The sequence below is a fragment of the Anser cygnoides genome, chromosome 13 (genome assembly GCF_040182565.1).
Source record: "Anser cygnoides isolate HZ-2024a breed goose chromosome 13, Taihu_goose_T2T_genome, whole genome shotgun sequence".
Lineage (NCBI taxonomy): Eukaryota > Metazoa > Chordata > Aves > Anseriformes > Anatidae > Anser > Anser cygnoides.
The window spans coordinates 1,559,635-1,576,242 of NC_089885.1; the positions used below are offsets into that span (position 1 = coordinate 1,559,635).

Genomic DNA, 16,608 nt, shown 5'->3' on the forward strand with positions numbered 1-16,608 from the left:
ATGCCCAGCTGTGAGGACATGGCCAAACCAGGGATGAATTCAGCCCTAAGTATGTGGCAGCCTGGTGGGGCTGGCCTGGTGGAGGGGCAGGGCCACCTCAGCACTGCTCAGCTCCAGCAATACACTCAGTTGGGTGGAAATTGCTTTGGAATAAAAACTCACGTTTTCAGCCTGTTTGCAAACAGACCCGTGTGCAAGCCCAAGAGTACAGGGGCTCTCAGGTGACAAGCACGCTGAGGAATATATGTGTGACCACAGCAGCTGAGATAAATAGCTTTTGCTCAGAGGTGTCTGGATTTCGGCTGCCTGCATGTGCGGGTGACAGCAGTGCCGATGGCATCAGGAAGGATGTGTGGGGCCTCCCTGCCCACGCTCAGGCTGCCTGCCTCCGAGCAAAACCAATGAGCATTAGCAGTGGTTAAACACCACCAAAGCCTACGAAAATAACTCCTCATTAGGTAAATCAGTCAGGGTCAGCCTTTCTGGACACCAGGCCGGCCGCTGTGGAGCAGCGTACCTGAGGACTGAGGTGAGTGGCCTGGTGGGGCTGTGAGGCCAGCTTGCCGCCTTTGGTTTCTTACCCTTGTGGATTTCACAAATAAGAGGTTAAAAAACACATCCCTGGTTCGCAGAGGGCCTTCAGGGTCCTGCCTCGCTCCTCTTTGCCCCTGCTTTTGTTCATGCTGGTCACTGCATCCCATCTTGGCCGAGCAGGGAGCCGCCTGGGAAGAGCAGGCCTTGAGACGGTCCCTCAGCATGTGGGCTGCAATGCTGCAAGGATGTCACAGCCTGCGAAACAGCAAAATAAAATAGGGGCAAAGGAAAGAAAAAAAAAAAAAGCCATACAACAACACGCCGACAGAAAGCAAAGACAACGTGTTCGTTCCTCACTCTTCCCTCAGAGCTATCTCGCCCTGTGCAGAGGCTGCAGAAGTGTGAACACATCCTGTTTACATCTGCCGCCCGGCTGGCGCGACGGAGGGGAGCGTGCGGCGGAGGAGCCAGCTGAGGTGCAGGGAGAGCCGGCCCTGCCATGGAGGCACTGCCCATCTACCACGGGAGCATCAGCCGTGAGGCCGGGGAGAAGCTGCTTCTGGCGGCGGGCACTGACGGCAGCTACCTGCTGCGGGACAGTGAGAGCATCCCGGGGGTCTACTGCCTCTGCGTGCTGTGAGTGCGGGTGGACGGGCAGCGGTAGGGGTGCTGGGGACACTGCGGATCCCAACCTGGGCATCCTTGGCGTGGCGTGGTCCCATGTAGTGAGTCAGAACAGTGTCTGAACATGGAAGGGCGGGTGAGGTGCCATGAAGGGCTGAGCAGCTCGCCTTTGTGCCTGCTATCTTCTGCTCCTCCAGTGCGCTCATGGGTGCACCCACAGCATCGCCAGCATCACCACTTATCGGGGAGAGCAGCGCAAAGCGTTTTGTCACACAGAGTGTGCCTTTGCTTTGGGATCCTCTTGGTCAGGCTGGGTGTCCCGTGAGCCATTGGGCTTGGAGTGAACTACCTTTAAAGTACGCAAAATACGAAGTGGTAATATTTCATCATATAGGGTGAAAGGTAAAATATTTAATGGGATGGTCTGTCAGAGTGGGGATAGAGAGGTTTGCTCAAGAGAACTGGGGTCTGTAAAGTCATAGAACCTCATTTTAATGAGGCATTTTAATTACCCTACTTTTGGCATAGGCAGAGGAATGAGAAGTCCTGAGAGAGACCACTGTACAACAAATCACCATAGCACCAACGGAACAAAGATGTGTCTGCCAGAGCTGCACAGACTGATGAGTGTCGCGTTAGTAGGAGAAGAAAAGCAAGAGAAAACTGTGTTAAGGCCAGAAAGAAAATAGCTAATGGTGAGCAAAGCGAAAGGGCACTTTGGTACTTCGAGAAAAAAAAAAAAAAAAAAAGCAGAGGAAGAGTCCTAAGTCAGGTTTTCCCCAAAGGTCTTGAATACATTTCCAACAATATGCAATTAAGCCCTGGGTGAGCATTATTATTCCCCTGTTGTAGAGCAGTAAATGGAGAGATGCAAGAAGGTAATAGGCAATCCAAAAATACACCACCTTCTTTTAGTGAAAAGTCTTCATGGCAGAAGATGTATTCTTTCTTCTCTCATGAAATCAGGTGAACCAAGAGAGGTGCCTCTGCTAACAAATACCTCAGCCCTTAACAGCTAGCTGAAAAATGGGACATAAGAAGCATCTTGAGTTAAATGAAAATGCAGTAGACATAGCAAGAGGTAAGGAGTGCTATGATTCCAGTGATGGCAATAGGCAATAAAAGCAGAATCTGTTTTAAATAACCATCAGAGGAAATGGTGATATATCTCCTTTAACACTCAGAACTCAGTCAGTGCAGGTAAAACACCAAGGCATTAGAGAAAGGGTCAGGCAGAATGTTACAATGCCGCATAAAATAGAGAATCCTAAAATTAAATCCACCGTTAGTCTAAATCAGGCTGTAAGTATATAACAAGGTTTTTCATTTGTGCGCAACAGTTAGGATTTTTTGCCATGTTAGTGGTAATTTATATCTTTAGGATGAAATTTCATGAATGAATTAATATATATATATATAATGAAAATAGGAAGAACAGAAAGGATTGCTAACTACAGCAAGCTTTGGAGAAAAAGATAAAAGACCAACCTAACTGTTTCTGGAAATTATGGACCACTCATGTCTTCATGTTATGTCACATTCAAACATATATATGCTAAGCAAAGGGGAAAAGCAAAAAATATTACTGATGAATGCTATGCAGGTTTCTTCTGGAATGTAAAACTTTTTTATTTTTTTTATATAAGCCACAATGTATGAGGGAAATTGTCAATATCATCTTGGATAAATCCAGATTTAAAAAGAATAAATGAAAAATATTACAATGAATATGGTCCAATACAGACAGTAAGGTGGCTGAAAAATGGTAGAGTTAAGCCTTGGCTTGAATGCTCCCTAATATTTCAGTTTAGAGTATTATGTAAGAAATAGCGGATACAGTAAGCAACGTATCACACAATAACTTTGAAGACAGGTATCATAAAAATATCAGGAAATGGTCTCACACTGGAGATAGCAATGACAGCTTAGAGAAATGTGTGCCATAAACTACAGAAGTGCTTTAACAGGCAAATTTACTAAAGCAAAGCACTTCGGTAGAGAGTCTGGAGGAGCAAGTACAGAAGGCATTAGAGATGTAGATACGTATTCAGTGGAGGATGCTAAGCCTGGTGTTGGCAATGGACCAAATCCTCCAAATTCAAGTCTGAACAGCATGCACAGAGATGAAACAGGTGACAAGCACATACGTGCATGAGAGCTTTGGTAAAAACCAAGAAGGAAACAAGCAGTTGCTGTATTCACTCTTTATTAAAAAGAAAAGAAAACAGAAGAAAGCGTAAGTACCTCTCTGCTTTTTCATACTTCCTAATAGATAACAGAAATTACAAGGAATAACAAAATTATTCAGCAATTTACATTTCTGTTCAGAATCTATGCTGATGATCACTCTAGAAATACCTAGGTATATCAAGTCTCTGCAAAACATGTGTTTACTGGAAGTACTGAAGCAATTTTAGAAACCTGAGAAACAAGCCTGGTGAACCACTAGGTGTATTGCAAAAAGTATCTCAGCTAAACAAAAAAAATAATATCTTCCCAGTGAAAATTTCTAACAGCAGTGAAAATGTTTCATACTGACGGTGATGTTTCTATTGTTCGTAGAACAGAAAAAGAGAAAACTGTTCCCACTTTCCAAAACCAAAACGCTTTCAGTCTGTCTTCTTTCACCTCTCCCTGCACTTCCCTGGAGAAGTAAGACAAAACAAATCTAAGAAACCCCAGCTCCCCAGACCCCAACCATCTTAAGCATTTTATTTTATTTTATTTTATTTTATTTTATTTTATTTTATTTTATTTTATTTTATTTTATTTTATTTTATTTATTTTATTTTATTTTATTTTATTTTATTTTATTTTATTTTATTTTATTTTATTTTATTTTATTTTATTTATTATTTTATTTTTACCATGGGGAAGGGAGAAGGGACTTGACAAAACTGAAATCACAGTTCCAATAATGAGAAAAGAAATTTTGGATGACAATATTTGATCAGCTTGAACGACACAGGTGGTTGCCCCGCATGTCCAGCTCCAGGTACAGCATTTAGAAAGTCCTGTGATTGCCTTTGCATTGCTGTGGCTCAAGCAATGCCTCCCCTTTCTGAAAGATGGTGTAAGTTTGTGATGCCAGCCCCCACTGGGCACTCCCAGAAAGCCCTAACATATTTTGGCAGTCTTTGAGCCTCCTAACACATGTAATAAGGGCAGCGGTGTTCACAGTCAGGTTCACTCACCTTTTGCTTTTTCAATTAAAAAGTGGAGCCCTGACCTTTAAAAGGGAGAAGAGTCAAAGACTTCAGGAATGCCTTGCGACTGACGCTGATTTTACAGGGCAAGCATAAAAGGGACAGGTGGTAGCATAAAACCTGACCTATAGAGATGGGTAACTGCGGCAGCAAGGCCCCTGTTGTCAGCACATTTATCTAGAAAACTCTGCTTTCTCTCTTCTTTGTTTCTCCTGAAGTATTCTTTATCTTCCTTGAGTGCTGCTTTCTGCTGCCCCAAGTCACGGTGTGCCTGATAGTCTTCAAAGAGAGAACAGTTTTTGGTGTGGCTGTGGCAAAACATAAAGAACCCACTTTCAGAAATATTTTAAGACCACAGTTAAACTATGCATGGAAGAATAGAAGGGTTTTGATTTGGACTAGGGTCCCCTGGGGCTCTTGCAAACAAAAATGCTGCCTGCATCCTTTGGCAATGCTTTTTTGGCAAGACGCTTCCAAGATCTTTGTGGTATGGATACCACTATTAAATTGATAATACATACTTTAAGGATGTCATTCATTAGTGTTTGAAAGTGTCAACGGAGGAGCAGGATCATTTCCTGAAATTTGTTTAGAGTTGAATAGAAAGAAGATTTTTGCTGTTCCTTACAACAGGGATAGAAGAAACGTGTATTCTTTAAAAAAACAATGTACACATTTTACCTGTAAACATGCTACATTCAGCACTCTGAGGTTTTAATAACAGCATACAATTGTTACGGGAAGCTTTCTTTACTGGTACAGTTTCCTTGTTGCTCAATATCCCCCTTGATGTTTTCACCACCCTCAGAAATCCCTTGTGCATGTTGCTCCTAATGAAGTCAATGGGGGGACACAGGACACGATAACAGGGGCTAGGTTGGGAAGCAGCCTCTTAAGCTGTGCCTGAAAAATGCATGAATAAAATGCCTGAGAGTACCAAAAGCGCCACTTTCCTTTACAGATATATGAGAGCACATGCAGAAACAAGCAGCTCATGCCTGAATTGGCAAAGATAAAGCAGTTGTAGTTTGGGTCTTAAGATTCATATACTTGAGCATGCTTGGCATGTTAGTAGTTGTTTCAGACCCTTAAATATTTCTCAGTGAACGTTCAGCTAAACATGACATACTTGTCAAACTGTATGTTCAGATCGTTTGTTTGAAATCAGCCATTCATGTGCTGTGCTGCATTCAATTTGCAGGGAATAATCAAAAGCTGGAATTGAAAACTGTTTAGAGCTCTTGAAGCAACGGTAATGGCAGTGGGGATAGGCTGCAGTCCCATCAGACTTTTACGTAAGCTATTTTTTCTGTCACCATAACCGCAGTGCACAAGTTCAGGCAACGTGCTGAAACTTTCTGATGCGGCAGATGTATCAGGTGTACAGCATGAAGGTGTGATACAGGATCACGAGTCAGCTTTGGCTTAGCATTTCTTTTGTTTCCCATGTAATATGTTTGATAGAAATGGCAGAATAATTGCATTTATTATAACACTGCACATAATAATCATCATCATTTAAAATGTAATTTGGAACAAAAGCTTCTATCCGAGGAGGAGCCTCTCAATTCAAGGTTGCTGGTGTAAATACCATGCACTATTTTCAGCTTTGAAAAAAAAAATTTTACAGCACAGTGGAGGTATTTCAGCTCCCTGCTCATCAGAGTGAGCTTCATCTTTGCCGAGAAAAACGTGTCTAATGGCCTTCAGGTATTCCACTGATTTTCCTGGAAAGATTTTAGAAAGGTAGACAGCCTGAAGGGTGGGTAGTCACTATGCTAACCAATCAGTAAATGACAGAATGAGTTAAATTGTTAGATGACAAAACCTAGATTAGCTCTAGCTTGATTTTCCAGGCCTGAGTTTTGAAGATTTAGTTCAAGCAGTGATTTCAGGTCCAGGGATTTTATGGTCAGAACTGTGCCTACCTTGCTCGGAGAGAAACAGGAAATCTAATAATGAGCTACACTGAATCACTCCCAAGCAAACCCAGAAATGTTTTGTAGAAATATGAAACTGTCATTTGCAGTGCTATCAACAGTGTTTTATCTATTGCAGTTCTTGTGAGTTTGGTCTAAAATGAAAGAATTTTCACCAGAAAACCTTTTATCATAATTTTTTTTTTTGCCTTGTGAGGTACTGTTCTGGAGGACATAATTATTCATGAAGCTTAGCTACTGGCTAACCATAAAATAAGCTCCTTCCTTTTACTGTCTCAGATTTGAATCAATTCTTATTTTATTTCCAAATTTCAAGAAGCTCCTGTTTGAGGCATTGCTTTTGGCTGGACCACCTTCTACCAGAGCATCATACCTGCTCAGCAAGGCTGCACACTCTCCCAGTAGGTAAATCAGCAGCTCTTCTGCCGATTGTCAGGAGTGCTCGAAAGGTGAAGATGCTGACAATCTTCCACAGAAAACTGTGTATACATAAACTCGCAGGCATTTCACAAGACTTGACATGTCCGTTCAGGCTGTTAATTTCAGAAGAGAAAATCAAAAGAATGCGTTTCTTTATCATGCCCTAGCATCACGGTAGCTCACCCTAGTAGCAGATTCAGTATCATGGGTAAATACCAGAAAAGCATTGGTAGGGGAATCAGAAGTGTAAACTCAGGGGGGTGTGTATAGAGTGCTACTGTGAGTTAAGCTACAGTAACTCTGTCAGACTTTTTGGACCGTGTAAACACTGATTTAAGCTATTTCATTCACTCTTGCTGACATAGAGCTTGGGTCTTGCATATCAGCTCAATGCGAGTGCTATTTCTTCAGCTTGGGTTAGCTGATGGGTGGTAATTGCTAAGTTGCTGTACCTTGATTGTGTGTCTGAAACCTAAATAAGGCAGGAACCAGGCCGCTTGTCAACCAGAAAATGCAAATTCCAGGACAGACTGAGGAGCTACAAGTTTAAACAGGATTTTCCCCTACATTAACTAACAAGACTCTTTGGCCTTTCCATGATTCATAAACCAAGCAGAAACATAACAATTAAAAGAGGAAAAAGAAAGCACTTTAAGTGGACGGCTGACTTCAACTGTTTTGTCTTCTCAGTGGCTGCCGCCACCACCACAGCAGGGAGGCCGTGCAGTATGGGCTGGGGGTCCCCGACGAGTACATGGCGAATACGCACAGGCTCCTGACACTGACGCGGGGCTCCCCTGCTCTCAGAGGTTGGGTGCTCTGGCAGCCATCTCCCACCTCCGCAGCTACTCCCATTGCCCATGTGCCCACACCAGGGTCACCCCCTGGGATGGGGTCACCTGCCTGGGCTTGGTCCCTCCAAGCAGGAATTCAGGAGCAGATCTGCAGCCCAAATACTCTGGGTGAGGCAGAAGCAGCCGTAGCCAGACCCTCTCAGGCTCTTGCATGCTGTTTGCTATGTGCTGCTGAAACCCTGCTCTGAATACAGGAGTAGTGATTCCCCCATGGGCTCTCTTGCAGCACTCATCTCCATAGTATGACGTGGTGTGTAAACATTATCTCAATTTGTGAGATGAAGAGTTTGTTAACTCTGTTTCACACATGAGAAACTGTGACACAGGATGCTAAGGGCTACAGTACCCTTTGGGATCTCAGTGCGAAGGTGACAGGAAAGCATTTTGATAATACCAGGAGTTCAGCTGTATGGCCTGCAGACTTCGCTTGCATTGCTGAGGGCTGTTCCCTTGTTTCTTCTTTTGCTTCCAAATCACCCATCTTCACCCCTCCTCACCTCTGGCTTCTCATGCGGCTCCCAGTTGAAGTCCCCTGAGGCTTCACCTCCCTTCACCCTCTTCCTTACTCAGACCGACTCACTCAGGGCTTCAGTTTTCATTGCTGTTTCCCTGTCCAGCTTGCACAGAGGCAGCTCCCCATCTTTCCTTCCATAAAGCATTGCTTCTCCTACCATGTCGCCTTTCCTGGCACTTCCCCATTCTCCATACCTTAGAGAAGTCTGAGGCAAACACCCCAGAGACAAAATTTCAGCCTGAAGGGCTGAGACGTGACAAAGTTATAAGCTGAGTTTGGGCAGTATGTAATGCTCTGGACCTCTGTTCATAAACCATACCACTGGCTTGTCCCTAACCAATTTCATAAAGGGAAATTCTCAGGTAAGTCCAAGACGCAAATGTGCCAGGTAAGAGGAGTTTACTAGTACAGTGCAAAGACATCAGAATAAGTTATGTGAAGAGGGAGAAATTGATGCCATTTATTGCTGACATGGCTTTCCCCCTGTCTCTCTGTCTTTCTCCCTTTATATTTGTTCCATTTTGGAACCAGAAATGAATACAAATTAGTTTAATAAAATTTCCCAACTGAGATACAAAACATTTGGAAATGATTTTAAAATACACCATGCAGCTGAAATGTCATGGTTAATTTTAAGATGCAGCATGCAGCTAATAACCTCTGGCTATTTCAATGGTGCAGAAGATTGTAATTATTCACCTGTTAAAGCAAATGCTGCTTTATCAAGTCTGATCACAGTTGAAAAGGAGGAGTGGAGAGGACAGTTAGACAGATGCTGTCTCAGTATGTCATCTGTGAATGATGCCTTTGTAGCTCTTTGGGAAGAATTATCTAGCTATGAAGAAAAAAGCTATCATACAAAATGGACTGTTTCCTGTAATAGCAACTTTTTTGAGAATTTCCTTTGACAAAGTTTTCCCAGTTATGGTATTGCAATGGGGACAGTGCTAGAAGAGTTCCCAGCTGGTATAACACATCCTTTCACATGGGGAAAGAAAAAAAATGTTAAACGAGTTCAAAAAAGTCATTAATGGTAACCAAATCACTGTTTCCTCAGTGCTATCCAATATTATTTTCATAGCAATGGATGTTTTCTTCTTGCCCTCATCACCATTTTGGCATTTTTTGCCTTTGATCAAGAATCTATGGGGCACCATTCATCATGCCGTTAATTCATGATTGCTCCCATCCCTTGTGTTTCACTGGCGCATAGGAGGAGCTTTGCAATTGTGAGTGAGGCTTGTGGCAGTCCTTGGGCAGAGTGAAGGGATGTGGGGAGCCTTCTGCTGGATCTTTCCTGGCTGTAAGGAGATGCTCATCGTCCAAGAAATGCTGGGAAGCAAGTGTCACCGTGAGAGTGCTCTCTGAAATCCTTTTCTCAATTACATCTGTCCACCTCCTGCTGGTTTTCTCCAGCAAGGAGACAAATTTAGGTCACTAAACTCAGGTTGAGGTGGATCTGGCCTGCATCTGACCAGGCAATGACCTCAAAGCAGGTCTGTGTGAGAGGCCCCAGCTGATGAGTGCCACCCAATGCCCGGCTTTTGGTTATAGCTATGTCTCCACACCACATACAGGAATATTGTGTCACACTAGAAGCCTTTATTTCTGTCATGAATTGACTAAAATAAAGAAAACGGAGCTGTCCCCTAATGGTGGCTGGGGATTTTCTTGTGTCTAAGCTCCAGTAAATGCTTTTTCCTGATGTATTTTCCTATTTGGAGGCAGTGTTCTACACAACCTCAATTTTAATATTTAATTTTTGTTTTTAAGAAAAACAGCTTGATCTGCCTTCATCCCACACTGATCTCAGTAAATGTTGGGTAATTTAAATCATAAAAAGCTTTTTTGCAGGAGGCTGTGCCCATGTAGCACTGAAAAGAACTTTGTATACCAAAATCATGACGCTCAAGCGTGGAAGGTAGAAAGCACCTTGAAGTGGTAATGAAGTAAGTTCCTGCTGTTTAACAGAAAGTTTTGATAAGATCACATTCGTTAGGAGAGTACTTACCAGAAGAGCTGCAACTCATTTTGTGGAAAGAAAGACACCAATGGAAAGTAGCAAAATGGGAAAATCTAGCTGTTCATGTTCTTTACAAAACGCATCCTTTGTGCATTTCCTCAGAGAAAGCAGGCGTGGTGGGTGGTGGGCCTGGGCCATCACTGTTCTATTCTGTTCTGGCTTTGTTTGCTGATGGCTTCAGAGCCAACAGATGATACCATTGTGTTTTTCAGCTTAAGTGCAGTAAGCCCCCTTCATGCCTCACATTCTTTCCTCTTCTGGGAAAAAATGTAGATTTGTCAGATGAGTGCAGAGCTCCCACTTGTGCTTGCAAGGCCGTGATAGGAATGTCATACCCCTCCCGTATTCCATGCAGTGCTCAATAATTCCATGTTCCCAAAGTCTTGCTCCTTTCTCTGTATCTCAGGGGCTTTTATCTGAGATATTCTTTGAGTTTTCTCTAGGCTTAGTTGAGTTATTTTATAGTTGGAACTCTTTTTATACATGATAGGTGTCTACTGCATAGCTCACCCGTCTTTGTCCTGAATGTTACTTAATCTGGCCTTTATTTTTCAGCTTGTCTGGCTTACTAAACCCATTTGGCAGAGTGCTAAAAGCCATCAGACATTTCAGAGTCAGGGCAGCACCCCAGCCCCTCAAGCAATTCAAGTTATGCAATCTCGTAGGAAGAGAAAATGAAAGAAACAACAGATGGCAGCTTTCTGGACAACTGAGCCATTTCTGGAAAAAAACGGATTTTAAAGAGATTGAAGCAGTTGGCAGGCTTCAGGATAACCAAGAACAAGGCCTGGTAATATGCAGGGTATTATAAAAACAGGAGGCAAGAGAGTGAGGTTTAGATTTTTTACAAACTGATCCTGTTTGTTTTGAGGCTTGAAAGAAAAAGATTGTGGAGCTGGTCAGATAGCTGCTTCAGAGAGAAGGGACAAAATGCCAAGGTGCCTCTGGTATTTCCCAGCACACTGTGGGCTGTAAAATCCTAGTTCCAGTAACCACGGCTTAGCTGGTGATCTAAGTGCCCAGATGAAGGAAAGACCCTTGTCATTTTCAGATAGATAGGGCTGCTCTTGAAACACTGAATACATAGGCTCCCAGAGGTTTTAAGAAAGGACATGATAGTACAAGGTTGTCTAAAATGGGAGACTGAAATCCCAGAATTGTAGGGGTTGGAAGGGACCTCAAGAGATCATCATGTCCACCCCCCCTGCCAAAGCACGTTCCTTAGAGCAGGTTGCCCAGGTAGGCGTCCAGACAGGCCTTGAATATCTCCAGAGAAGGAGACTCCACAACCTGCCTGGGCAGCCTGTTCCAGTGCTCCGTCACCCTCACATGAAGAAGTTCTTTCTCATATTGTTGCGGAACTTCCTGTGCTCCATTTTGTGGCCGTTGCCCCTTGTCCTGTCCCCACAAACCACTGAAATGAGGTTGACCATATCTTTTTGTCTCCCACACTTAAGGTATTTATAAACATTGATAAGATCCCCCCCTCAGACTTCTTTTCTCAAGGCTGAACATACCCAGGTCTCTCAGCCTCTCCTCATACGGGAGATGCTCTAGGCCCCGTATCATCTTCGTTGCCCTCCGCTGGACTCTCCAGGAGATCCCTGTCTTTTTTGTGCTGGGGAGCCCAGAACTGGACACAGTACTTCAGGTGAGGCCTGACCAGGGTGGCTGCATTGCCATGGGACAGATGGGAGAGCAGTGCCGTCCTTCTGTATCCTTCCCTCATTCTGCAACCCCAGTGGGTTTTTCACACCAAGGGCTCTTTTTGGGCCCCTACAAAAGTCCCCAAAGGGCTGCAGCAGCTGGGCTTGCTGGGGGAAGCAGAGGCAGCTGCTTTCTTCCATAGGTTCCCAACAGGTGAGCACAGCCAGCCAACTTTCAGGTCCACATGGCAGCAGGCAGAAAGCCATGTCTGTGGGGACGCAAGACGAATTGGTGCGTGAGGTGGTGATGTGGTCGCACCCAGAGGAGGCCGGCGCCTCCGCTGCTGCACGGGGAGCTTGCCCCCGCAGCAGCCCTGACGGGAGGGAGAGGCGGCATGTCACATGCCTCCGAATGTCATCGTGCTGGGAGTTGAGCAGTGGCGGGGAGAGCTCACAAATCATGACAGGGATTTTCTCTCCTGCTTTGTGGGGTTATAGCAGTGTGACAACTGTTAACAGCTTCCTGCTCAGGTAAATTATACCAGAGACCGCTTTGCAGAGGTTGCTTTAATGACTTTTTAATAAGAATTTATCCAGGAGCCGTGACATGGAGCGTAAGTAATTGCAATCATACGCTATCTGTGTCATTGATGGTTTCTGCTATTTTGTAATAACTACTACAATACTGTGTATAATTGGAAAGAAATGTATTTTGTTGTTGTTTTGGTTTGTTTGTTTGTTTGTTTGTTTGTTTTCTAAAGAATAAGAATTGATCCTGAAATAGTGAACAGTCCCTAAAATCCTGCTGTGTATTCATGTAAATCTATGTAAAATAATACATGGTCTTTTTTATCTGATACCATCTAAACTAATGTTGCACCCATGGAACTACCGTCAGTTCTCTCTGCTTCTGAGTTAAAATTTGGTTATTGGTATAATAATCTACCATATAAATTATTCACTGTATTGGGTTCTTAAAAGAAGCAGGACTGAGTCTGGATGTCAGTATGCCTTATGCTGTTAATGTATGACTCCTTACTCTTGAAGGAGTCAAATTAGATTTGAAAAGATAGAAGATTTCACACTCTTATAAAACTCTTGTCAGTGTTTGAGAATTAGGAATGTACTCATAAGGCAAAAAGTAATTTACCTGGATTTTGTGGTTCTAGCTTTCCAAATAAGTTACATTCATGTTATTGCTTCTGGGAACATCTGCATTTAAATAAATCATAGACCAGCAAGATTATATGCCAATAATTCACATTTTCTTTTTCCTGGCAAAGTATGCCCGGTGTTTGTCCGTAAAAGGAGGTCACTGAAAAAAATAAAATAAATAAAAACACTGAGGCAGGAATCAGGGCATTGTCACTTAACCTGGAATAACTGAATATTGCTAAAAGAGATCTGAGTCAGACCAATTCCCTGATCCAAAACCCAAAAAAACAAAAAACACCAAAACCCACCAGTGCGATGAAGATCGCATCTGGTCTGTGTCTCAGTTTTCTATTGGCCTAGAATGTTTATGGGTGAGTTTATTGTTAAGGAAAGGTTAGCAGATGAACTGATTCCCCCTAACAGAGTGAAACCTAGCAGTAGAAATGAGTAATAAATATCTGTTTTTTGTTTGTTTTCCACAGGCATCAGGGTTATGTTTATACCTACAGAGTGTCCAAGACAGAAACTGGGTCCTGGAGTGCTGAGGTGTGTACTTCTCTTTTTCTCTTCCAAAAACTTCTCTATCCTGTTTAGTATTAGTATTGATTGAATGAAATATATTCAAATTATTCATGTTTCTGCAAAGTCTGATTTTCATTGAAGGTAATGATCTTGAATGAGCCCATCACTAAGATGTCTTGGTGCCGCTTCTGACAATTTTGAACTCATAAATTAATTCCCTGTTACTTTTCAGCTATTGCATAATGCATTAGTGCATTATTTTGCATCATTTTAAATTACAAAAATATTGTGTTTTTATAATTTGACAAGCACAATCAGTATTCAATTCCCTTCTATCTCACATACCATGAACACCAGCATATTTAAAGAAATGTTTTTCAATGTGCAGTTTTAAACTTAATTTTTCTTCAGATTAATTTATCAAAGGTGCAATATGGTATATATGGTAGCCAAAACTTGTTACAAAAATCTATTTTCACACATACGATAAGAAACTGGTAGTGCAGGTGCAGCGTGACACTATTTGCGATAGAGAGAACAATTGAGGTTGTTGGAATCTAGATGCTGGCCTTATTTCTTTTATGAAAGTCTTGTTCTTTGTATGTAGTCAGCGTATTACTCCATAATTATATTTCTGTTTGCACCTTAATGAACACCGATATACAAACATAAAAAGTTGCTAGACAGGCATAATGCCTTGGCCATTGTGATAACAGAAATGGCTGTAGTGCTCTGGTGTTACACAGAATCAGGTCAGGGAATAAAACCAACTCACATTACTGCAGAGTACCTAATGATCCGCCTCGCCCTTGGGAGCGGGAGGAAGATTTCACTCATTTATTCCTGTAAGGCCTTGGGAGCAAACCCTGAGGGTTTGTGCTGCCCAGGAGGGCTGGGACAAGCAGTGGTGCCCAGACAGGTGCTGGGACCCCCAGGGCTCTCTGACTGCCCGGGGAGTTCCCTGAGCAGGGCTGCAGCCTGGCCCTGTCACTGCAGTGTCTGGTGTTTGGCCTGCTACAGCTCCTCCCATGACCTCTACTGGCTTTCTGCACATGAGTCTTAGGCTTTTCCTGGTTGTGTTGAGGAGAACTTTATCTGTGTTTCACAACACAGGTGTCCAGAAATGTGCCTAACAAGCACCACAGGCTCTGGGTTTCTCTTGTTGTGGTGATTAGAAAATTATCCCTCTTCCAGCCTCCTACCTCCATGGCGTGAAACCTCTCCTGGTGTGGGGAGGCCGCTGTGCACTGGTGTGGGAGGAGAGCACCCACTGCTCATTAGCTTGCTTTAAGCTGGCAGGCAGAGGGGGCTGAGGGAAGGGCTCGCTCCATCCCTGGATGTAGTTGCATTTCTGAGGACAAAGCTTCTGCATCAGGACCCTGAGCACCGCCGTCCCCTCATCTCTCGCCTTTGGCTTCACAGACGGCACCTGGGGTTCACCGGCGGCTCTTTCGGAAAGTGCACAACCTCATTTCAGCTTTCCAGAAACCTGACCAAGGCATCATCACACCCCTGCAGCACCCAGTCGTCAACCACGCAAAAGTTGCATGTCCCGCAGGTACCCACAGGGAGACTCAGCTGAGCAGGGCCCTGTATGGTGGGGATGGAGGTCTTGGGCCTGTTTGCATCATTGGCCTAAAGGAGCCAGCACCAGGGCACTGACAAAAATGTGACTTATTAGGGGCTGTCAGTGTGTTCAGAAAAAATTTGTATTTGAGTGATACTCTGGTGTATGTATTCCTGAGTGATACTCAGGAGGTGGCTACCTGCCCTCCCCACCACTGTGGCTCTTGTAGGGATGGTTCATCTGATCTGTCCTTTCTCTTGCAGTGTTCATCCTTCTGTATTTTTGTGATTATTTTTCTTTAGGGAGAAATGACAGCCGTGACTTCTACCTGCAGCCAGCACGAAGCCATTTCCCAGAGTGACATGACTGTACCTTCCAGTACTGCCTCTAGTCCATGCTCTAGAACAGAACAAGCTATACGATAGTAAATACAACTCCGTGAGTTTTCCTGTAACATTTGCAGAAATGTGTTTCATAGTTTTTCTATCTCAAGGTTTAGAAGTTTTTAGTTTCAAAATGTTTTGATTTTTTTTTTTATGAGCGAGAAGACAAAAAAATCAACTACTAAATGGTGTCATATCTTTTTTTTTTTTCTCTTTGTAATCCTAAGTGCAAAATATTTTCTCACCTCAAGACTATTTCCTCTGTTTTACATGACTTGACTTTGGACTCTTCTGTGCTTTGTTCTGGTTGAAATTTATGCAAAACTGGGCAACGCCCCTTCTGTAGGCTTAGAAAAATGGCTTATATTGAGGTGTCCTTGCCTTGAACACAGACTTGCTGTCTGTGTGACTATCATTCATACAGGGCCAAAAATATTCTGGATGTGGCCCCAGGAGGATCCCCACTTCTCCCATCATACCGGGCATTCTGTAACTCACCAGAACCAGCCAGCACTGCCTCCATATACAAAATTTATAGTTTGTGCGGACACTTGAAAGCTTTAGCAATGTGCTGAGTAGATGAGAACGAGTAGTGAAGAACATAATTCTTTGGTTTTTAGATATTCTCTGCACTTGAAAAAAAAACACCCACTGCATATAATTTTTAAAAAATAAATTATTTTTGCATGATATTTTCTTTTCTTTCCATATTGTGTGTGTTTGTATGCTGCTGCTGCTGAGCTCCTGTGGGAAAGGTTTACATCCACAGCACTTGTCAGCTTGCAGAATTGGAGCACTTGCTGTTTAAACTCAGTGTCCTGCCTGAACTGTCAGACAGTAGGCAACATTTGTAAACAGACTTGATGTCCTACAACCCTCTTGGTTTGTGTCGTTGTTAGTCATGCTTTAACTAGCTCAAATGGTCCTAACTATCAAAAAGTGTGATTCTCCTGCACTTCTTTCCAAAGCACAAGACTACAGTGACTGCAAATGGATGACAAAAATATATATTAAAAAAAAAAAAAAAAGAACCACAACCAAACAACATCTGTAAACATTGTATAACCACTCATAGGGTGCTTTGGATAAATGTTTCATGCGTATACTTCCAAGTTCTTCTGTGCAGCTTAGAAGACTGGAACCTTGTGCTAATAGGTAAAAAGGTTTTTACCTATTTAGCAAAGAGCTAAATGGGCTGCCGGCATGGGCATTCAGCAAGG

General features: G+C 43.1%; 1 protein-coding gene across 2 annotated transcripts; it reads left to right on the plus strand.

Moving 5' to 3' along the window:
* The first annotated feature begins 328 nt into the window (after window positions 1-328).
* Window positions 329-16,419, plus strand: SH2D1A (SH2 domain containing 1A). 2 transcript variants are annotated; one of them, XM_013185225.3, is made up of 5 exons: window positions 329-529; window positions 903-1,170; window positions 13,399-13,462; window positions 14,861-14,996; window positions 15,308-16,419. In XM_013185225.3, the coding sequence occupies exons 2-5, from the start codon at window positions 1,034-1,036 to the stop codon at window positions 15,364-15,366; spliced, it is 396 nt and encodes a 131-aa protein (XP_013040679.1). In that variant the 5' UTR covers window positions 329-529; window positions 903-1,033; the 3' UTR covers window positions 15,367-16,419. The 2 variants fall into 2 exon arrangements, with proteins under 2 accessions (XP_013040679.1, XP_066861351.1); XM_067005250.1 differs by lacking the exons at window positions 329-529; window positions 903-1,170 and adding an exon at window positions 1,177-3,394.
* Window positions 16,420-16,608: the final 189 nt, after the last annotated feature.